Here is a 23,895-nt window from a genome sequence, read left to right as displayed (position 1 = left end):
TCATACAGAGCCAAGAAGTTGACATTACAAGCATCTTCAATGACAGGAAATTCACACATATTTTTGGCAGTGGTAACATGACAAGATACAATATAATAGGCTGCTTACCATCTTCATCCAATGAAGGACCAGCATAAAGATACCTACCTTTGAAGTCTCAAAATCCCAGCTATATGAAGGGGACAACTCGACATGAGTCACAGCCACCCTTCCTGTTGAAGAACACACAACAGAATCAGCCAACTTTCAATACAAAAGAAAGCCAAGATGTTGAGACCAAACTCCAAGAAACCAAATGAAGCAAAAACAAGCATCCAACGCTTCTTAAATACATAGTAGTAAACAGGATTTTGTAAGAGAAACTGCAGTAAAATAGACTGCCAAGCCTTTTGCTTCAGGCTGCAATGATTTGATGCGGAACAACTAATTAGCCAAACCAGTAAATACGCTCCAAGCATCAATGTAAATAGAAGGGCTGTGAAACAAACAGCCTTGTTCGCTCAAGAAATTTCCGCATATACATTTATGCATATTGCAGGTTTTGCTATTCATTTGTCCTGTTCCATCAACAAGTTCCTCCTAATTCCAGTTTAGAAACAAATATTTAGGAGTGTACTTCGAACCCTTGGCTAACATATATGATATTTGCTTCTTTCGCCTATCTATCAGCAAGTCTTACTTTCTGAGCTTCATGGGTATGTTTCTGGTCATTAACTGCTAGACTGAGGTCTACTAACTTTCTATGAATCTAATTCTCAATGCTTTCTTGCTTATAAAAAGTAATGCAGTACTTACAAATCCAGTTTTGGAGTCTTTTCTCCCACTGACTGTCCTAGACATTCATTTTGGCTCTGTTCTTTCAGGTGTGTTCAGTGTTAGAAGCATCCCATTGAAGAGGAGCCACCAATGAAACCTTTCACAATGTGCTGGACTAACCAGCCTTTGAATTGTGATTTTCTGTGTAAAAATTTTTACGTTTTTCGTGAACATATTTTTTGATTATCTTTTTATCTCACATATATTAAATTGATACAATATATTTTTTCTACAAAAACTCCTAAAAATAGCAATTCAAACGGGTCTAAATTCTTCAAAATGTATATACTTAACCACAAAATACTTAGCTAGGCACCTCACATTCTAACTAGTTTTCACAAAGAGAAAAGAAGAAGGAAGTCAAATGAGTAATGAAAATGGGTGAAATATCTAAGAGGACAAGTAAATATTCTTATCCATTTTTATGACTATCTAGTTTCTTTTATATAATTATATTTTAGTGGTCCATAAAGCTAATAAAGTAGGAAATAATAACACTGTCAAAAACAATCCAATGGTAGATTAAAAAAAAACTTCTAACAAAATCTAAAAAATTGGAATAAACTTGTAAGCTTAATTCTTTTCCCACCATAAAAGAAAAAAAATCCTAAACTTAAGTCATCATGAGCCTGAAAAAGTAAAAATGATCAAAATAATCTCGACCCGCCCAAAATCACCTTCTGGGTGGGCATGTGTACTGCCCATGGAGAGTGCCGTTGCATTTGAAAATCCAGAATAATAGAAAGGCTCCCAAATTGGCTGATGATCCAAGATGATGATGAGATTAAGAACTGTTGGAAATTTGAGTAGGAAGAAACAATTGCTGGAAGCACCTGCCGTCACCGCCGCCGCAGCCATCAATAGTAATATCCCCTCACAGTGTCAACCGTCCAACAACCATATTAAACTACTTGAAGAAGCCGTTTCCTCCAATTCACCTGAACAAGCACTAGAGACCCTTCAATGTCTCCTGCCGTTGCCGTCCCCTGCCTCCGTCTTCTATTGGAATACCCTCATCAAGAATACCGTGCTTCACGCTCAGGATTGCGTAAATGCACTACGCATATTCCGTCAAATGATGAGGCTTAGCTGGCAGCCCGATGGTTATACGTATCCGTATATTCTTAAGGCCTGCGGCGAGCTCTCGTGGTTTCATTGGGGCGGTTCTGTACATGGTATTGCTTTCCGGGATGGGTTTGTTTACTCCAATGTGTTTGTTGGTAATGCCCTTATAGCTATGTACGGTAGATGTGGACAGTTGGATGATGCTCGCCGGATGTTTGATGAAATGTCCCGGAGAGATGTTTTTGATGTTATCTCATGGAATTCGATTTCGGCTGCTTATTTGCAGAGTGGTGATGCTGAAAAGGTGCTGGAAATGTTTGCGTTAATGACTTCAAAAGTTGGTTTCTCCCAGCTGCGTGCTGATGTGGTTAGTTTGGTAAATGTATTACCTGCTTGTGCTTCGTTGAATGCGTTTGGTAGTGGTAAGGAAGTTCATGGACATGCTCTGCGGAGGGGTTTAATAGAGGATATATTTGTGGGGAATGCTTTGTTGGATATGTATGCAAAATGTGGATTTATGGATGAAGCAGAGAGAGTGTTTGAGCAAATGGAGGTGAAGGATGTCGTGACATGGAATGCCATGGTGACAGGGTACGCGCAGATTGGTAGATATGATGATGCTCTTGGTTTATTTGAGAAAATGCGTGGCGAGAAGATCCATATGAATGTTGTGACGTGGAGTGCTGTTATTGCAGGATATGCTCAGAGGGGTTTGGGTAAAGAGGCTCTTGATGTGTTTAGAGATATGATGAGAGCTTCAAACTCGGAGCCGAACGCTGTGACACTTGCTTCTGTCCTTTCGGGTTGTGCTGCATCTGGGGCATTAGATAAGGGGAGAGAAATTCATTGTTATTCAATAAAGAAAATGCTGAACTTAGATTGGAATGACCTGGAGGATGATTTGATGACTATTAATGGTTTGATTGATATGTATGCAAAATGCAGGTCCATCAATGTGGCAAGTAGGATGTTTGAGGCTGTAGGACAGAGTGATAGGAATGTAGTGACATGGACAGTGATGATTGGTGGCCATGCACAACATGGTGAAGCCAATGATGCATTAAATCTTTTTTCTGAGATGGCGAGTAATCAAAAGAAGCTTCTAGTACCAAATGCTTTTACTATATCTTGTGCCCTTGTGGCTTGTGCTCGTCTAAACGCACTGAGATTGGGTAGACAGATTCATGCTTATGTGTTAAGGAACCGCTTTGAGTCTGCAATGCTGTTTGTAGCCAATTGCTTGATAGACATGTATGCTAAATCTGGAGATGTCAATGCGGCTCGAGTTGTGTTTGACACCATGGGTCAGAGGAACATTATCTCATGGACGACGTTAATGACTGGATATGGAATGCATGGTTTTGGCAAGGAGGCCTTGCAAGTTTTTGATGGGATGAGGAGAGCTGGTCTGCCTGTAGATGGTGTGACATTTCTTGTGGTCCTATATGCTTGTAGCCATTCTGGAATGGTTGATCAGGGAATGAATTATTTCAACAGAATGAGCCAGGATTTTGGAGTTGCGCCAGGGGCAGAGCACTATGCTTGCATGGTCGACCTATTAGGCCGTGCTGGACGCTTGAATGAGGCTATGGACCTTATTGCAAAAATGCCTATGGAGCCAACTGCAGCAGTTTGGGTGGCATTGCTTGGGGCTTGTAGGACTCATGCAAAGGTGGAACTTGCTGAATATGCATCAAGCAAGTTGTCCGAATTGGAGTGTGAGAATGATGGGACATACACGCTTCTCTCAAACATATATGCCAATGCTGGGCGTTGGAAAGATGCGACCAAGATCAGATTTGTGATGAAACAGAAAGGTATAAAAAAGAGACCTGGCTGCAGTTGGGTTCAAGGAAAGAACGAGACTGCAACCTTTTATGTAGGGGACAGAACTCATGCAATGTCTGAGAAAATATATGACCTACTTGCAGACCTTATTGACCAGATTAAAATAATGGGTTATGTCCCTGAAACAAGCTTTGCGCTCCATGATGTAGATGATGAAGAAAAAGGGGATCTTCTTGTAGAACACAGTGAGAAATTGGCTCTTGCTTATGGCATTCTTACATCAGCACCTGGGCTGCCCATTAGGATCACAAAAAACTTGCGGGTTTGTGGGGATTGCCACACCGCTATGACATACATATCTAGGATTATTGAGCATGAAATTATTTTGAGGGATTCAAGTCGCTTCCACCATTTTAAGAATGGATCTTGCTCTTGCAAAGGCTACTGGTGAAGATAGCATATCCTTGATTGCCTACCGACCGAGATGCTTATCGCAAGAGAATGGCAAGATATAATTCAACCTGTGCATATGGATTTGTATCTGGTAACCTCTGCTGCTAACTCTCTCTCTCTCTCTCTAACACTGGAGGTAACTTCTGTCCCAAGGATGTCTGAACCATCTTACCATGGGCACGTCGAAATCACTTTGGAGAAAATGTTCCGTTTGCTTTAGACGGCCAGTTTTTTACCTGCTTCTTGAAGTAGCATGCAATTTTTGGGGAGTCCTGTCAAAAAAGAACTCCTGAGTCAGAAGCTGATTTTTGTGTGAAGTATGTTGATTGAAGTCATAGGATCTTCAGAATTCATTGATCCTTACAGCAGGGGCTATTTGAATAACTAGCGAAAGTTTTGTCTTCAGCAGTAGGAGCCTTATGTTGTCAGGTAACAGCCCTACTGGTCATCACCCCAATTCTTTCAAGTAGAGTTGGTTTGACATATCTCTCTCTCTCTCACACACACACACACTTGTGCTCTTTTTGGACGATATATTCCTCTATTTTGTACTAAAAAATTAATTAAAGAAGCGAATTTTGTCATTTATGTCCATTTGCTCCACCTCATTGTCGTTCAGATGATTATTGCATTCCATGAAATTATCATTTGCTGTTGAACCTACAGAATGGTCCAGAGTCGACTCAGATTTTGTTCAGAATAATCTCAACCACTTGCAAGATCTGTTGCACTGGCATCATCATCAGAGAGCCAAATTACAGCATCAATGAGATGAGGAGTTGGTTAGTGTCTTATGTTCATGATATCTTATTCTTGACACTATGTTGTTGTGTAGTCCTTGTGGCAGTTTGCTGATTAATTTAAATGACAAATGGCATCTTATCATGCTAGTTTGGTCATTTGGGCTTTTGCAATGTGCATTAGAGGCTTGGATGGTGTTTGGATAACGTGTGACCAAGTTGAAGTTCTTAAAAAATTGCTTCTTTGAGACTGTAACAGTATTTTGCATCACTTCAAATATCAACATTCTATGGAAGGCGGAATAAGTGTTGCCAATTGTAGCTATGACGGTTGAACCATGATGAGTCACCCAGGAAAGGTGGCTTAATCACTCTGGACAACTCTTGGTTGCAATGTTTTGTGTATGAGTTTGTTTTCATGTATATTAAAGTTCTGAGGATATGTTACAAGTAGTTGAAGAGAAAAATTGGCAAGGATACTTGAAAATTATTTTTTCCCTTTGAAAGTTTAAGTAGTTTTCAAAAATATCCTTCATAAATTATGCTTTTCGTGCCCACAGAATTTTTCAAAACCTTTTCTTGACTCCAAAATTTGCATGTAACAAAGTTGCCCCCTAAATTACATTCTCTGGTTCCATCCATGCTTTTTAGTGGGACGATGGATCTGAATTGGGCATTGGAAGAAGAAGACTTATGTGTACCGTGGCCTAGGGATTGGTTGAGTTCAATTTTGTTAAAGAAGAAATTGATTGTGAAGATCTACTTTTTGCAAACGGTACTTTTTAATCCTGTCTTTACATTATGTCCTACTGCAGCTTGTATATATTCTATATATATTTTTTTAATTCTATTTCAGTTTTAAGGTGGATGGTTTTGTATAATATGTTGACATCAAGTTGTTTTTTGGCTTTTGATGGTACAGGATTAAATATGAAATGTCTTTTTGGTTATGCAAGATTGCTTATTGTAATGAGTAAAGAACTTTTCCTCTGGCAAAGTATCTTACTAGTTAGAATTGCGTTTCTGTGCTAAGAGGAATGGACTATTGGAATTTCTTGAGTTTGGACATCGTGTGTTGTTATTGCAAATTTATTGTTCCTTGCTTCTTGTTTTTTGGTCATTGTTTATCAAATTCAGGATATCATGACCATTCAATAAAGTGGATCCTATCACAAAAAAGAAAAAAACTAACACCAAATTCAGAAAATGCCTTCTGGGAAGTGACCAATCATATAGAATTTTGTTTATTTTCAGCAAGGGATAGAGGCTAGAGCTGACGAATACACTTCATTCTCCTAACAATTTCCAGTTTCTTTGTAAAGCTTAAGCACCTGAATCTTTCCTCTCTCTTTTCTTTAGAAGCTAAAGATTCCCATGCAACTAATTCAACACTACAGTGCTTGGCGCACAAAATTCAGTTGTTTCATCAAAAGAAAAGTGAAATGCAAAATTCCTTTGATCTAGCTTACCACTTCTTAAGCAAAATTTGCTCTCTAGTTAATAAGGATTCGTGATGCGTTCTCAAACTTTAATCATTCAACCGTTTTCTGTGTCTCCTTCTGTTCGGAGCACTGTCTTGTCTTGTAATCAACTGAACATTATTCAGATCCCTCTTCTTATTCCTTGAAAGTTTGTTTCAAATTCACTTTGATCCCTCCAATTGTTGTTAAGGTGTTTATATACAGTAATTGATCACTGACCCTTTTCTGAATTGACAGGTTGTGTGCTTCTTGGTCATTACTAATCTCTTCTTATATTCCAAACAAAAGGAAAAAATGGTGATAGATAAGGCTGGTTGGTGGGTCAGTAAGTCATTGCAAACTTGCAAAGGGGCATGGCATGGTGGGGGGACCTCGCTCAGGTCTATTGGGCATGGGCTGCTATCCTCCATTTCAATTCATTCCTTGTGAAAATATGGCAAGCGACAGGTGACAACTACCCACCTAACCCAGCAGTGGCAAATAGTCCCATGCAGAAGGATAGGATTTGGAGGGGAATCATATTCCTAAAGGGACTGCAATGGTCCTGGCTACCCTACAACCCGTCTCACAGGACAGAAAATTTACCCTACCATCCTTGCTATCCAAAACAGTAAGTCTCCCTCCTAGGAAACAAGACAATACATTCACAATATGCAATTATGCAACTGTACATGAATCTACCTCATATTTTGTTTTGTAAAAAGAGGCATATTCAATTCATGATGTTCTGCCATTATTTCGGCTGATCATGAACTTCTTGCAAGGCTGTCCAATATTCCTGCCGGTGACTCATCAGACAGGAAATAAAACCCCAAAAAAAAAAAAAGGAAGGGCAAAATATACTCTTCCATGATAGGCATTTGTACAATTTCTTGAACATTCCAGAGAATAGATTTTGCGAAGAAGAATAAAGAATGTTTCAAAAAGGATGGTCAGATTAATACTTTGTTTATATCTTTAAGACTTCATCTGAAAAGATGCACATGGTAGACATAAAAAGTGATGCTGGAGGTGGGGAATTCTATGAACTGTTACGGGTCTAGAAAATGGTAGTAGTCGGGGAAAGCATGCTCTCACACACATTCTTTAATGTTCTATGGAAATGGTAACGAATTTGGTTCTCTAACTTTTATTCATGTTCTTTTTTCACTTTCCACGTTTTGTACTGCACTAGAATTCCTCTTTGGCTCCTGTTTAATTCTCAAGGCAATGATCAGACTTCAAAAGGATGTTAATTTCTTCATTCAATGTTTACAGTGATAATTTTATGGCTCATGATCCAGTATATTTTAACATCTATTGTTGTCATAAAAAAATCTCTGGTTTATTTTGTTGGTTTTTTTTTTTTTTTTTTTGGTAATTAATCTTGAACATCTTATTCAAGTCACTATCTGATCTATTCTTGTGAGCCATCCCCATATATCGCTTGTCCCCCACCTGTCCTACGAGATTTTCTAAACAACTTAAACGATTTATTTCCCTTTATTTTTTCCAAAATATCCTCCCAAGATGATTTGTGTTCTTGGAAAAGAAAAAAAAAAAAAAAAGGAAAATAGAGCACTGAGATTCATCAAATTCGTTCTTGCAACAAAAAAAAAAAAGATCCAGAAAGACTTTCGCGAGATTTAATAAAAGATGGTTTGGTTAAAAAATGTATGTCTTTTATTCTGTACGAAAATAAGTACAGCTTCCAGATCAGTTTGATTTATTCAAACTTGAAGAGATCAAGAAGATCAAATAGTTAAAAAGTCTTAATTACCAAAATCTGATGAAAAGAGAAAGAAAAGATGGGAATTTCTCAAGAATCCATAGAAGCTCTGGAAAGAGAAAAGCAGCAATAAAATAAAAGCTCAGAAAAACAATTAAATGATATTCACAAACAAGATGAAAGACATCAATGGAATTGATCAGAATTCACTTGTTCGTTGCATGTTAATCAAAACATCTAAGCAATTCCAAGTTTCTCTTACAAATACAACTTAATTAACATCGAAATATTAACACTAGAAAGACTCAGAATTCGACAATTAAAATTGAACAATAGATGCATCAGGAAAAAAAAAAAAAAAGGTTCCCAAACCAAGTTTTCAGCTAATAAAAAAAAATCACAAGTCCCCCAAATTCCGATCTCACACAAAATTAATGCTTCAGCTGATTCGTGTGGATGGCAAAAGGACTATATACAAAAATCATTTATCTTCCTTCTCCTTCCAATTTTTCATCATCATCCTGATCATGGCCACAAATCAAGATAGTGGTCCATTTGGTTTTGGCACATATATTTAGGTCAAGAGATCATTGACCCACTCCAGATCAGGTCCAGCCAGGCCATTTTCAGTGTACTTGTTTTCTTCAATAAAATTCCTGCTTGGAAAATTCCTACTCAGGAAATTGCTTGTCCCTGGACTTGGGGTTGAAGGAGACAGAATGAACTGCTGCTGATCATCACCATTGAAATTCACATCAAGCCATGGTAAACTAATCCCGTTATTACTTGCAGCTGCATGGGATGAAGACTCCTTCACGCGCATGGCCTCAATAGAGCTCATCAACTCTGTTAATGCATCTTTGTAACTCAACCCACCAGAACTAAACTGAACCATCCCGCATGGCTCAACGCTTGCAAAATGATCCTTGTACCTCGAAACAGGAGAAAACTGGGCCGCTTTCGCCTGTGAGATCGGCGGCGAAAGCGGTGGAGACAACGGCGGAGACAAATGGGATATCCCCATCAGAGTAGAGGTAGGTGAAGCAGCAACAGAATGGCAATACATACAGCAATGGTTCACATTCCTGTGGTGCTGCTGCTGCTTTTCAACAGGAGAATTCACTGGAGATGAAGCGGTTTCGTGACAATTGGCAGGCAAAACACGTAGCTGGCGAGGAGAATGAGCGAAAAAACAGACCTTTCGCTTGCAATTCTTCCCATCTTTGCATGCCTCGGTCCGATAGCGAGAAGGGTGTAACCAACACTCAAAAACACCATGAGCATACTCACAGTTGTCGCCGCGGCTGCAATTTCCACGGCGAAATTCAGAGCAAACAGTTCCAGAATAGTGATACCTTCGGGGATCCCTCCTCCGGGCCTTTTCGCCCGGATGAGCAAAAGGGCAGTCTGTCCAGTCATGACTACGGCTGCGAGTGCACTTCCTGACCTTGAATTCGTACATTCTGAAATGATCGGATGAGTAAGGATCAGCATCATCATCATCAATGTTGTTGTAAGGCAAGAATTTCTGAAGAAGGGCTTCTTCAGCTTTGGGAGAATCCATAAACATGTCACCGCTATCAAGATGCATGGCCCCGGAGGCGGCAGCACGGCGGCTGAGAAGCTTTCTTGGTGGGATCTCAATCTCCCTAGGGCTCTTCTTGTTGAGGTAGCTGAGCAGGTGAAACTTGTGTTGCTGCTGCTGATCAGCAAAAACGCTAGTCATATCTGATGATGATGAAAATGTTGATAAAGACATGGGGATGATGAAAACTGTGAAAGATTTTTAGTTTCTCTCTAGAGAAAGGGGGACATGAAAAAGAAGTGTTGAGAAGGGAGAAAAGATATGAGAAAGGGAGGGGGCGGGGGGATGTACAAAGACATGAAGATTGAAGAAAGGGTTTATATACTCATAATTTAAGGAGAAAGTTAAGGGAGAGAAAGAGGGGGGGAAAGAATGACGAGGATGGTGTGAGGGATGGGCTGAGTGATGCGTGGCTGCATAGTATTAGGAATTGGCATGCAAAGTGAGATATGTGGCAGCTCGACATGATAACACAATCGCATGCAAGAGTCCTTCTTGTTGTGCTTCAAGGGAAAAAGTCATGTCTACAGTCCACAGTCTAGCTTTTGTACTTTTTCTTTGCTTCTCATGGAGGTGATGTAATTCGATGAATTGTGTTGTGTATATAGGTTAGAATGGTCTTTATTGTGAAGATCGATCAAGATACCATATAGTTTTTGTTTTCTTTGTTTTTTATTTTTGAAGGATCTCAACGGAACCCAAGATTTTTATGCTTAATATTAGGAGAATATCTTATTGTAGGATGAAATCTAAGGGTCAAAAATGATTTGTCATCTCTTGATCCCAAGTGATACCGAGTGAAAATGAGTCCAGTAGCAGTGAATTTAGGTCTTAACCAAAGTTCTTGAACTATTGACAGTTATCATAAATTTCTGACATGGTTTTGATTTGGTTAATTAGGTACAATATTTGTCTTGAAATTTACATTAGTGTCCTAGAGTAGACATCCCAACTATAAAAATATATGCCTTTTCAAGCAACTTAAAGAGAGGGGAGGGGGGGGGGGGGGTTTGACAGATTGATTACTTCAATTTTAACAAACATAATAATTAAGCTACATCAGTACATGACTAATTGACTAAAATCTGGTTATAAGGGAAAAAGATAGAAGTGTAATGTTTGTATCTTCAAAGAAGCTCGTACGGTTTGAAACAAAGGACACATTTATCCTATATATATTTTTTGTAACGATAGTATTAATATAACTTATTCTAATCTACTCTAGGGGAGGAGGAGGGAGAGCCTAACCAACGGAGAACCCGTCGAAGGTAACAATTTAAAAGTGACAGTCATAATTAAATGATAAGGTGAGAGGTAAAGATTGATGACCAACAGTCCAAGAGACTATTGGCACACATTTATTCTATAAACTTTATAAAATTAAATGGTAACGTCTTCCCAATTCTGAATTTGCCTTTTTAATAGCAGCATCATATGGGCTAATTTTCAGGTGCTTGAAGATAAAATGAAAAAAAAAAAGAATTTGTTGTTATACATGTCAATTCATGATGAGGGTTTGTTGAACATTGGATGAGATTGGTTGCTAAATCGGACAGGTTCTCCGTGATAAAGTTAAGTCCATTTCTTTCCTCGAGTGATGTAATCAAGTTTTGGCTCAAGTGAGAGGCTTCACGGCGGAGTTGGTTGGCGTTCAATGCAGATGATGGCCTTGAATTGGTTTCAGGGGCTGCCCATCAAAAGTTGACGCGTGCATAGGCAGCAGCTGCTACCGGTAGTCCCACATCGCAACGCAGAAGTTAATGACCAAGATTTGGCCACTAAAATTTGTAAGGTCCGGATTTTAACATGTGTGGGATCCATAAAATATTATTCTAGTTTACTCGCTGTTATTTTAGTGTTACATCATGTATAAATAACGTTACACAGTATAGAAAATGCATACAAGCTTCCGGAACGATTGCACTGACAACCGTTTCAGCTCCGGGTCCCATGGCAACGTTATGGAAGCAAGATTGCATGCCACGTAGCAGTCATGCCAAGTGGAATTGTGCATGGCATTCTTAGAAAGCCTTTCTTTTCCTCTTTTAACTTTTTCAATCATCCATTAACTCAAGGAAACTGGACAATATTGCCCACTTAAATCTAATCACGGTTGGGATAAATCTTATAGGGATAATTTCAGAAACCTCTCCTAAGATTTCTGACAATTTTAGGAAGCTCCCCTCTATTTTAAAAAATGACATTTACCTTCCATATAATTAGCATTTCAGTAACAATATAGACCCAGTATGCTAAATTTGTCCTAAAAAATCCTAAAATACCCCTTCATTACTTAGAAGGGTGAAAAACTCACTCATAAACTTCTTCTACATTGCAACTATTGAAAACGATATAATTACCATCCTAATGAACTCAATAAACCACTTCAACTTAATCTTCATATTCTCACAATTTTGACAGCTTACTGTTGCTGCGCCGAAGCTTCCTATGCAAATCAACTATGACAATTAAAGTTTGCATTCAACCTAATCTTTAGCCCTTTTTTTCTACCTAAATTCAGTGTTTGAATTGAACAATGTCATTTTCCAAACTCAATCTAAATGGCTGCAATATTGTTGATGCTAAAATAATCTCACCCACCAAGAATACCAATGCGGAGCAACCAAAAACAACACTAGAGACCACATCCCATGTCTTTAGGCAAATCTACTTGCAGTTTTTATATTCCAAAATTCTTTTTTACCCAATTGGTATAATAACGTAATCTTCCTCAATTTATTTTCCCTTTTTAGTTATCACTTTTATTTTCTCGTCAGTACTCTATATCACCACCATCCTTTTCACCTTCATTTAGTTTGACAACAAATCTAATTTGGTAACTTGTCATTTGGCAATTTCAATTCAATAATACTTATAGAAAAAGGACAACAAAAAAAAAGGGAAGAGAGGATCTATTTCCATAATAATGAGAATTTGAGATGTATTAGATAATTGTGTAGATGGCAATTGTGGAAAAATAATGGATTATGAGATGTAGGAGAAAAAAGGTAGGAGAGAGAGTCGAAAAGAAAGAATAAAAGTTTATTTTACGTGGTAGTCGTTGCTTTGGAATGAAAAACTAATTATAGTTGTAGGGTTTTTTTTTAGGTATTATTTTTAAATGAAGCATATTATAGTCATTTTACTACATGAAGGGAGGTTAGTGCAATTATTCAAATCTAAAGGGAGGTGAGTGAAATTGTTAAAAACCTCAAGAAAGGTTTCTGAAATTATCCTAATTTTTTATACACTGATAATTTATAAATTAGCGGGTTTACACAAATGTTACATTATTGTAAAATTTGATGTTCAAAATTCAAGATGAGATAATGTTGCATGTATTCAGCGCATACACTGAAACTGCAACACTACTTTGAGCAGATATTTTTTGGACAAACCGACAGCGTAAAAATGATAATGTCCACTTTAATCTATTTATGGTTATGGCAGTTCATCCTCTATGCAATACTACAAAAAGCAGCACTGTGTAGATCACCAATTTTTTTGTTACCTCTTGTTTTAATAAAGATACGTATTGTAGTATCAAATTTGAGGTGAACTATAGCAAGAATTAGAAATCCAAGTTGGGTTGCAGCTGATGTAGAATGATTTGGATGTCTCAAATTTATTTTTAAAAAAACAATAATTTTTTTTTTTGAAATTAATGACATAGATTGGACCACATCAACTGCAATTAGACTGCTAATTGCAACGGTCTGTCTCTCAAGATAATAACTTTGGTTGGTCTACTCCTTCACAGGCTTTCGTTTTGGGAACATGTTCCTGTTAAACATTTAAGCTGACAAAATGGCACCTAGGGACACAAGGTAAGCCTGTCGCGCGAAATTTGGGCCTTATTAAATAAATATGCATAGCTGCTTGTTGGGTTATTTACCCTGGCAAAATTTTCTGTATTTACCATTTGTACTCTGATGACAGTAAACAGGGAAAGCTTTCTTCAATCAATTAGTCCATTCCAGGGGAAATATAGTCAGTTGTTGTAACCAATCTCTGGAGCCACCATGCATTCTTGTTCAGCTCAAGAAACTGCATCAAGAACAATTAACAGAGTGAGCTTATAGCTCTCCTTTCAACCTGTTGGGGTGAAAGAAATTAAAGTGTTGCCTGCTGATTACTTACCACAAAGCAACATGATATACTGGAATATCTGCATTGATCTTCGGGAGGGATGAGATACAACAATGAAACAAAAAGAAAACCACAAGAAAAAAAAACATAGTCCATGGAATAGTTTTAAGGGGTGTTTTATTATTATCTATAAACATTAGTGTTTTGAATGGAACACTTGCGTTTTGCTTTACACATTACACTTTCACCTCTTTTAAGTCATCACTTTGTTTAGGAAATAGAAATCATTGAAACCTCACAACTATGCAAGAGATATCATCTCTACTTTTCCTAGCTAGGGCCTCCTCAGTTAGACGTTTTGCTGCCGAATTCGGATCCTTTATGTCCTTGATCAAATCAACAGCTTCTTGATTTGACATTACCTAGAAGGAAATCAAGCAAAAGCAAGTGCTTAGGCTACGGTGATTTATATAACAAATTGAAGCATCTTTGTCTAGCTGTGTCCAACATTTCATTCTAAAGTGCAGTGCTTTATGAAAGCCACACAAGTTTGAAAAAGAAGCTACCTTCCATAATCCATCACTTGCCAAAATAGCAAATTCAACATCATCGTCAATTATCTCTACTTTTATATCTGGTTCAGAGCTAAGATGTTGCTTCAAGCTTTTGTCTCCAAAAGCCCTAGCCACTGCCAACTGTCCATCAACTCGAGGAACATCACCTGTGGAAATCCAAGATTATCAAACTTGAAAAGACAAAAAGGCTGAAAAATGTCAAATGTACTCTATATTATTTGAGCTTTCATGTGGAGGGCTGCAGGAAAAATTACTAACCTAACTTAATCCAAGGTATGAATCTTTAGACACTAGTACATAAAGAGGTGATTCCAATTATCATTTACTCAAGCTATGAGTATGATCTACCACTTTTCAGAGCCTCTCCACCTCATCATAAGATGTGCGCTAGACACATTTTCAACTAGTTATTACGCCATCATGTGTGTGTATGAATGCTAAAATCCCCCCAAAACAAGTGAATACTACAATAGTTTACCAGGAATATTTGATACAAAGCCACCCTTGCTCTCAATGATATTCTTTTCCTTGCTTGGCTCATGATCAACCGATAGTTGATTGGCAAGTCCTTTCTTGCATATTACGGCCCGAGAGTCTCCAACATTTGCTACTACAAGCTTCTCACAATTAATAAGGATCGCAGTCACTGCAGTTGAACCACCTCTCCCCAATTTCTTTGACTGTTCTAATATATTGTTATCGGTTCTGTGATAGGCTCTTCTAATTGCATCTTCTGTATTAGTCCAGAAGTCATGCTGCAGTTGTAGGAAAATAAATTATGAGTGAGGAGAAAGACAAACTTAAAACAGATAATGATGTACGAAATTCAGTGAAATTTGCAATATTGAGAAGTGAGAAGTCAAGTGTTCTTTAACCATGCATGTCAAGTGTTAAATAAAGACATACCTCCTTCAAAATATTGTCAAATAGGTGGGATTGCAAGTATTTTGCAACATCATTTCCCATATGCCCATCAAATATTGCAAATAGTCCCAACTCATTTTTGTCTAACCGCCTGAGCTCAGAAACCAAATAATCTTCCATGGGACGATTCGATTTTCCCTTCAACAGGTAATAGCCATGAGTGACGTGTTTTGGTATTTTGCTTTTCCCTATCCCTGCATCAGGTGATGGTGGTGCGGCAAAGCATGCTTTTTCCTTCAAGAAACATTTAAAAGGAAAGCAAATTCATTAATAGGAGTATAGAACGAAAATTGAAGTTTAAGTCTACTATTTGTACCAAAATGCATGAGATATTTAATATCATTGCGCATATTAAGCATTCATTGTCATTATATTATACACGAACGCACCAACTGAAGAATGCAATACCTTAAGGTAATCAGGCTAATAGATGAAATATTTGACATACAATCAACAGCATATAATGGTGTTTGTTGGACCTAATATTGAAACAATAGTTGATTTGATTTGAGGGAGAAGTGGGTTAGGTTGTTCGGGAGTAGAGAGTGTAAGTGAGAGATTCAGAATTCGAGCTCTTCCACTTACACTTTAAAAAAAAAAGCATAAAAAAGTTTATTGGCATTAATAGTAGATACTTCCTCTTTTCAGAAGAATGTAAACACAAACACCCTATGAAACAAGACACTTTTATCGATCTCCACTAGCAAAGCTACCACACTAATCGTCAATTTATGCTAAAGCAAGTATGCACAATTTGTATGTATTGTAAACAAGTAATGATCCATGGACAATTTGTAACTTCTTTGTGACCAATGCTGCTAAAATATAGGATGCTGTGCTGGACAGTTTTGAAGTCATGAGATTGAATCAAGGGTAGGATCATAATATCTGAAAATGAAAATGTAAAACTTTTACTTGTTTTCAAAACAACATATGCAAAGAGTTTTAGAAAATGCAATGATAACCCAGCATGTTGAAACTTGAATGTTGTGTGCTATAATACTGCATAAGTTCAAGGCACAGCATAGCAATCAAACTAGCATGAGGATCAAGTTCGTAAGCTTGGATCGTAAATTTGTACAATCGTAAGCGTATAATTCTGGCGACTATGTCCAAGACTATTAGCAAACTTTTCATGCTACCACTTTTTACAGAAAGTAGAAGTCTAAATTAGGTTAAGATTAAGGTATAGCATACCTTATATTTGAATATGAAGTATAATCCAGAATGCACAAGAGGAAACCAAATCTCTATCCTCAGCTTGGTGCTTAATGCTCAAGTCTAGTTATGACGTCTCTGGCATCCTCACTTCATCCTGAAGGGAATTATGGTTGTCTACTTGCTTATTCTGACCACAGTTTTGTCTTCCAAGCGGTACTCTTAACTTCCCAATGAATTTAGATAATCTCAATAAAGAATTGCAGGTGCATTAACTTCCAAACTAGAAGTTAGTACGTATCTCATGTCACTAGTGCCGACCAGGAGTCAAAGAAACACAATTCCCAAGTTTGGATCCATACTAGGATTAGAGACAGGTAGCAAGTTAATGCAGCAGGGAAGTTTTAAGTTTAGAGTATTCATTTTCATTCCCCCTGTTATTCTCGTCAAATTTTCATTTCCCTTTTCCCAATTATTATTGTCAATTTGTAGATCCTACAATCAAAGCTGATTCTTCTACCTAAATTCAACACACACACACACACATACATACATACACAAAAAATGTAGAATAGTGAACTTGGTTGGGGTGTAATTCAGTTCTCACATTATACCTCCCAACAAGTCGAAGCTCTTGGTTAACATCACTCATTTCAGTATCAGCATACAGGCAACAAAGCAGGACAGGTGGTTCATTTTCTCATACCAACTCTCTACCAGTCTGTGGTCGACAATTCACATCACAAGTCAATGCTTCAAACCAAGATCACAAACACCATTTACTGGCATAATCATTTTGTATCTGAATGTGTGTGTGTGACAGATTTCAGAATGAAAACTACGGATTCTCTTTCATGTGCAGCTACTTCTTGCAAAGCAAAATTGGCATCTAGATGGTTCGACTTCTATTTCAAAAAGTGATGCCACAATCTCTATTCTCTTACACTAACAGGGGGAAAGTAACACTGCCCTCATGTCCGAATTCAAGAGGAAAAGGTACTTGTAAAACCCAGAGATTCAGGCAAATTTACAGAATATAAAGAAATCCACAGGGACCTGGCCTGAAGTCTCCATTAAAAGGGTTGACATAACCAATACCTCTACCTCTCCAAACAAATTCGAAGTATAGAACTAACCACAACTTGATCCCTCACTCCCAAGTCCGAAACTTGCATAATCTTGTATCCAAGTTTCTGGTATGAACGAATTGAACAAAATCCATGCCTCTCTTCTCCAACAAATCTTGACTTTTCAAGATCGATTGGAACTTTAGCAAAAATCCCACAACTTCGTCATCCCCCTCCATTACAAAATCAGTCAATAATCCAAGCCTACATCCATTAACACTTCTCATACAAAATCAGATATAACAAACAGTTAAAATGACAAACGATCATGGCCATTATAAACATGCGATCAGCAACTTAACAAAAGCAAAACATATCCCGGAAAGGACATCTGGGATAGCAAAATCAAGAAAGAATTTTAGTCAAGAAGTCAAATGAATGCATGAACTGAATAACTGTCTGACCTTCATCTTATGAAGAATCTCCTTTCCATTCATGACTGTTCTGTTTTTTGTTATTCCACTGCTAAATCTTCACAACAACTTCAAAGCCAGAAAGATTGCAGGTATGATGGTTGGATGATGAAACAGGAGTAAAGATTTCAATTATTGGAGATATTGATGAGCAGATTTGAACGAGTGTATGTTATGTAAAGAAGACTTTTGACGTAGAGGAAAGACTCCATGTGAAGCCTTATGGTTTGGTTTGCCGCTGACTTTTATACACTTCTATTTTTTTAACACGCTTTTCTTAGTTGTAATACTATTACGCTTTTGTTTTTATTTCTTTTATTTCTTTTTTCTTTTCTTGTTTTGCATATTATAATAGTTTTATTATTTGTTTTTAGCTATTACATGGGCCAATTAGAAAAGCACACGAATTTTTATTTTTTATTTCTTTTTCTTTTTATAATTTCTTTTTCTTGTTTGTATATTATTATTTTATAATTTGTTTATAGCTATTACATGGGCCAATTAGAAAAGCACACGCATGTTTTAGCCAACCACTTGGCTTTCTTGTTTGGATTTAATTGAATATTTTGCACTGGTGTTATTGTCTTTACAAGGATGTGATTGGACCCATTCCAATATGCACTTGTTTTATTGCTTTAACTATAAATACTAAATAGAGCTCCTCAAATTATAATACTTGCTATTGTGCCTTGAAGCTACATTATCATCTCAATTATCGAATTAATCTGAATTTCACCTAACTTGAAATAAATTATCCAAGTCTAGATAAAAAATATTATGCTACATGGGATCAGCTAGATTATTCTGGAAAGGATATTAGAAATTTTTTTCGGGATAATTTCAAAAACATCCCCTGAGATTTCTAACAATTTCACTAACCTCCCATGAGGTTTGGGAAATTACACTGACCTCCCTTGACAGAATAAGGGGCTCAATTGCTGACATCACCTAGCGTGAAATTACTCATGTACCCCTAACACATTATTTGATATTAGAAACTAAAATATGAGAATTAAGTAATTATGGCACAAATCAACTAATTGACAGAATTATCTGTTAACAGCATGAACAGTAATGTGAAAGATACAAAGTGGCACTAATTTGCTACATCAATTAGCACCATTTTGTGATTGACAGAACTTGACGTGACCACATTTTAATCGTATACAAGAAAGGCACAGGTAGAATAAAGAAAGCACAGAGGAAAGAAATAGAAAAACAAGCTTGTTCTTAAAAATTTTTTCCCTTTGAATTAGAAACTAAAGAAATGGCATTTGTAGAAGAGTAATTTCTTGGAAGTGGCTGAAAAAAGAGGTAGAAGAAAGGCAGAACTGGAAGTTATTTTCTATGCAAAATTACAAAAGGCATATGCTAAATCAGGTAAACAATCTCTACTATTCTCAGTTTAATATTTAAATTTTATAATTTTAGTTGAAAATTATGAAATTTTTTGAGATAATCATAACTGCAATACACTTTGACTGATAATTATTTTTGCTAATACACTTGACTGGAATGCATAGGGCATTTGCAGAACAAAATTTTCATCTCTCTCCTAAAAGTAATTTTTTAATCATACTTTTTTAGAGATAGACTGATTTTGTTATCAAATTATAAACTTCAAGAGAGGTTAGTATAATTTTTTAAACCTTAAGAGAGGTCAGTGAAATTGTTAAAATGATCCCTTTTTTTTTATTGCTACGTGTAGTAGTTTGGTATGGTTGATATGTAAGAAACCAAATCAGGGAATAATTGAAAAGTCATCATGTCCATATAGTGTGAAAGGAAATTGGAAGTACTGATTCAAGAGCTCTATTTTCGTATTTAAATACAAAAAATCATGTTCATGATCATATGCCACTAAGCTTCTTCCCTTTGTTTTTATTCTCAAGAAACCAAATCAGGGAATAATTGAAAAGTCATCATGTCCATATAGTGTGAAAGGAAATTGGAAGTACTGATTCAAGAGCTCTATTTTCGTTATTTAAATACAAAAAATCATGTTCATGATCATATGCCACTAAGCTTCTTCCCTTTGTTTTTATTCTTTTTACTGAGAATTATTTAAAAATTTGATAGAGTGGTTAAGATTTGATAGATGGGTAAGTACGTTAGAAGTTTAAATGGTGAAAGAGGTTTTATAACCGTTAATTACTCTATTGGACGCCAAAGTTCCCACTCAATCTAGTTTTAGTCCCTAAAGTTTCGATTGCACTTATTTAGTCCCTTAATTTTATTATTAGTATATGTGATTATTGGGATAGATGACCTCTACCAGGAACTGAATTTCAGTATGGCTAAAAATATGGGATCTGTTCAGAAGATATTCTTAATCCATGATCAAGTTCATCAAGCAACCATTTTCATCCTATTCTCGGATAAGTTGAGTATACAATACAAACCTTAGTGGTTTTCGGACTTATTAATTCAAAATTGATACAAGAAGTATGCCCGGACGATTTCAAAGCTGATTGTTAAATATGTAAATGTTTAACACAAAAAAAAAAAAGAGTAAATGTTGTTTAAGCTTTTCATATAATTTTGGCACAAAAATGTTAATGGCACAAAAATCATTTAATTTAATTTAATTTAGCAATAAATTCCAGTGATGGATGATAGTAGTGTTTAACCTATAAAGTCCGGTTAGGAATGATACTATTTGATTGGGAGTAGTCCTATACATGGTGAGTTATATAAAATATCATGCTGGGGAGCAAAATATTTCAAGGATCTGAAATATTCGATCTTGTCCACTATAATATTCAATCTTTTGATTTGAGACATGTTCAATCTTGTCCATGTGACAACTCCTAAGATCAATCTTGATCTGCTCCTCCGAGTAGTCGTCGATTAGGACCACAACTGTTAAAAAACACACACGAGAAAAATGTGTTCTAATCTAGAAAGTATTGATTTGGATTGGTCTTTCTTCAAAATTTTTTTTTTACGTTTTTCATAAAGATTTTTTTCAATTATTTTTTCATCTTACGTACCTCAAATCGTTACAGTACATTCTTCTATAAAAACCCTAAAAAATAGCAGTTCAAACGGACGTAAAAAAAAGTAAGACGACAAAGTGCTGTGAAGACAAAAAATGTAGATCAACGAAATATGGTAGTATAACTTATCCCTCGATCCTGTAGTAAGAATCTGAAGTATTCGATCTTGCCCACTAAAATATTCTATCTTGTCCATGTGACAACTCCTTGGAGTTGGAGCGATCTTTGATCTGCGCTTCCAAGAAGTTGATTAGTACCACCCTGGAGCACCTTCCTGTTACCAATTGATTGGATGGATGTTTTTTATGGGTCCCTTCTTAGATTATTTTCGGACCGATTTAACTGTTAACTCTCGTGCTTAGTCTAATTAAGTGTGTGTGAGTTTATTTCAATTTCTGAAAAAAAAAAAAGAAGTTGATTAGTACCACAACTGTTCAAAAAAGAATTAGTAGTAGTTTGCAAGGATGTCATCATATTGCAGCATTTCTGTAAGTTTGACCCGGAAGTTACTATTCTTGTCTTTGAACTAGTCTTCAAGCCACATCCACAAATACAGTAGTGACATTGGATTATTTTTCTGCTTTTGCCTTCTTCAAATTCATTTGCTTAAAAAGCATTCACTGCTACAGGGTCAAAGACAAGAGAGGTGATCTTGCTATATTAACACACAGTCAACAAATATGGCTCTCAACTTTTTGTTTTTTACCTTGACAGAGGGCACAAGAGCATTCTCCAGTAACTGTCGCATAAACTTAGCTAGTTATTTTAGAATAGCACTGCTGGAGGAGGTTAGAAAAATCTTGAAATTAGTAGGTCGGTATATATTTTTAGTTATTGACTGTCAATGTAAACTATTATTATTTTTTTGGTTTTACATGAGTTCTTTTAAATTTTGTCCATCTTGAAGAAAAAAACTAAAGTGTGGTGCCTATAACAATGCCAATTTAAATAGAACAAGAGGACAAATACAGTTCAGGAAATCAAACTTGAGATATATTTAGAGGAATGGCTCCAAAAAAACCTGTATCATAAAAGGAAAAATTAACTTAAGAAGATAGGGTGGATGTCAGACATGATATCATTTTTCTTGGACATATAAAAGCAATCTGAACGCAGATTTGAATTCTCTAGAGGACCTATCTAATGATGAAGAATCGAAGACAGAAGGACCAAAAAGGCAAAAGAAAACCAAAGTGGCCAATTGGGTAGAGTTAAAAAATACAAGTTGCCAACTTGGTAGAGTAACTTTACTTAATTTTACTGTGAGTGCTCAATCATCAACTCGGGTGCCGATGATCATTTTAAGTAGCACGCCCCTTCTCCAAGGCGATTGCTCATAACTCCAAACAGAAGATGGAGAAAACTGTGAAAATCATGCTATCAGCTTTCATCATGCTTTTAGTCCATGCATCTTTGCCTTCAACAATCTCAAGTGCCGATAATCCGCCAGATTTCTTCTACGTTTACCTGAAGGTAAGCATGCATATGTCACACATTAAGCTCTGCATTTTAAGAAAGCAACCAAACCATTAAATGTCGAGAATGTGCAGGGAGCTGGGATTGATCGATTTTAGAAAATTTTGGTGATTGTTTTATCTGTTTTTAGTTTGCTTTCTGGAGATGATTAATTAAAGAAGAATTAGACATTCATCATGTTTCTCTGCATGTAAAATGCAGTGGCCTGGTTCTCAGTGTGCTACAAAAGAAGGATGTTGTCTCAAAAAAACACCAAAACCTGCAAGAGACTTCATAATTACTGGATTTCAACCATATTACTTCAATGGGACCTGGCCAGAAAATTGTGACCCTGCAAGCCACTTGGATGTATCAAAGGTATCCTTCTTTTACTCCAGTGCTGTGCTTAAAACGGTTGTGTACACTTCAATGATACTATAACAACCCTTTTCTTTTCTTTTTTTTTTTTTGTTTTCTGAGAGAAAAGAAGTGGTATTAATCAAAAGGGTGTAATGTGTCATGTGTAGATCTCACATCTGAGAACAAGATTGGAAGCTCATTGGCCGTCACTTACTTGCCCTGGTAGTAACCCAGAGAAGCTATGGTCAGATGCATGGAAAAAATACGGGACATGCTCAAAACCTACCCTAAAAAATCAACAAGAATACTTCAGGCAAGCACTTGCAGTAAGGAAAAGTGCTAATCTCCTCAAAATACTCGGTGATGCAGGTAATTAGCAGCCTTTCACTTCTGAATGCTGTACAAGTCATCCCCCAACTCTTGGGCTAATTGACGTTGCCTGGCTCTTAAATTACCACAGAAGTATTACTACATTGCATGTTTTTGTAGGTATTCGACCCGATGGATCATCTTATCCAAGGGATACAATCTCAGATACCATAATAGGTGGAGGGTTGCACTTCCCTGGACTAGCGTGTAGCACAGACAAGGATGGCAACTCGCAGCTAGATCAAGTCATTCTTTGCACAGGTTCTGATGCAAAAACATTTACTGAATGTCCCGGGAATGGATTTGGATGTGACGGAGATGTCAAATTCCCTCACTTCTGACCCACAACTATTCTGCTTCTCTCCCAGTGAGGTTGTAATAAAGTGGTGTGTGCTGCATTACTCAAGTGTACTGCTGGTGTTGCAAAAATCTCTGGATTGCCTACTTCTGGTTCCTTTGCACTTTTGCTCTTTTCTTACTACATAATATATTTCTTCTTCTTCTTCTTTTTTTTTTGGTTTGTTTTTGAAGTAACTAAACGTAATGCGCATAAATTTATCTCAGCACGTATTTGAATTGCATTTTGCATCCCAAAATACAAGTAAAGAGACAATTGCATGTGTTCCTTGTGGAACAACAACGTTGATCTCTTCTCAGTTTTCCCCATACAACTATTCACTTAATAGTGCTGAACAATCTATAAATAAGTTGGGAATATAATAATAAGAACCGTAAATAGGAAATGAAATCAACAACCATCCATGTCCATTTGTCAATTGGGACTTTTGAG

At 36.8% G+C, this 23,895-nt stretch overlaps 4 protein-coding genes across 5 annotated transcripts; 2 read left to right on the top strand and 2 right to left on the bottom strand.

Annotated features, from left to right (window-relative positions):
- The first annotated feature begins 1,533 nt into the window (after positions 1-1,533).
- Positions 1,534-7,136, top strand: LOC113772168 (pentatricopeptide repeat-containing protein At5g16860-like). Its single transcript, XM_027316739.1, has 3 exons — positions 1,534-4,551; positions 4,789-4,904; positions 6,581-7,136. Exon 1 carries the CDS (start codon positions 1,589-1,591, stop codon positions 4,118-4,120), a length of 2,532 nt encoding a protein of 843 aa, XP_027172540.1. The 5' UTR covers positions 1,534-1,588; the 3' UTR covers positions 4,121-4,551; positions 4,789-4,904; positions 6,581-7,136.
- A 1,089-nt stretch (positions 7,137-8,225) lies between these two features.
- On the bottom strand, positions 8,226-10,010 carry LOC113772057 (zinc finger CCCH domain-containing protein 2-like). The gene has a single exon (XM_027316596.1). The coding sequence runs from the start codon at positions 9,808-9,810 to the stop codon at positions 8,626-8,628; it is 1,185 nt and encodes a 394-aa protein (XP_027172397.1). The 5' UTR covers positions 9,811-10,010; the 3' UTR covers positions 8,226-8,625.
- A 3,863-nt stretch (positions 10,011-13,873) lies between these two features.
- LOC113770809 (probable protein phosphatase 2C 58) lies at positions 13,874-18,145 on the bottom strand. Of its 2 annotated transcripts, none has more exons than XM_027315393.1 (5): positions 17,914-18,145; positions 15,207-15,458; positions 14,779-15,055; positions 14,292-14,446; positions 13,874-14,147 (listed from the first exon to the last, which is right to left on the bottom strand). In XM_027315393.1, exons 1-5 carry the CDS (start codon positions 17,944-17,946, stop codon positions 14,010-14,012), a joined length of 855 nt encoding a protein of 284 aa, XP_027171194.1. In that variant the 5' UTR covers positions 17,947-18,145; the 3' UTR covers positions 13,874-14,009. The 2 variants fall into 2 exon arrangements, with proteins under 2 accessions (XP_027171194.1, XP_027171195.1); XM_027315394.1 differs by lacking the exon at positions 17,914-18,145 and adding an exon at positions 16,422-16,494.
- Positions 18,146-22,248: 4,103 nt separating this feature from the next.
- Positions 22,249-23,573, top strand: LOC113770954 (ribonuclease 1-like). Its single transcript, XM_027315582.1, has 4 exons — positions 22,249-22,394; positions 22,599-22,754; positions 22,904-23,105; positions 23,226-23,573. Exons 1-4 carry the CDS (start codon positions 22,275-22,277, stop codon positions 23,444-23,446), a joined length of 699 nt encoding a protein of 232 aa, XP_027171383.1. The 5' UTR covers positions 22,249-22,274; the 3' UTR covers positions 23,447-23,573.
- The last annotated feature ends 322 nt before the right edge of the window (positions 23,574-23,895 follow it).

This window comes from Coffea eugenioides, chromosome 5 (assembly GCF_003713205.1).
Source record: "Coffea eugenioides isolate CCC68of chromosome 5, Ceug_1.0, whole genome shotgun sequence".
Classification (NCBI taxonomy): Eukaryota; Viridiplantae; Streptophyta; class Magnoliopsida; order Gentianales; family Rubiaceae; genus Coffea; species Coffea eugenioides.
Note: the sequence above shows the minus strand (reverse complement) of the source record. Positions and strands in the feature narration are given on the sequence as shown.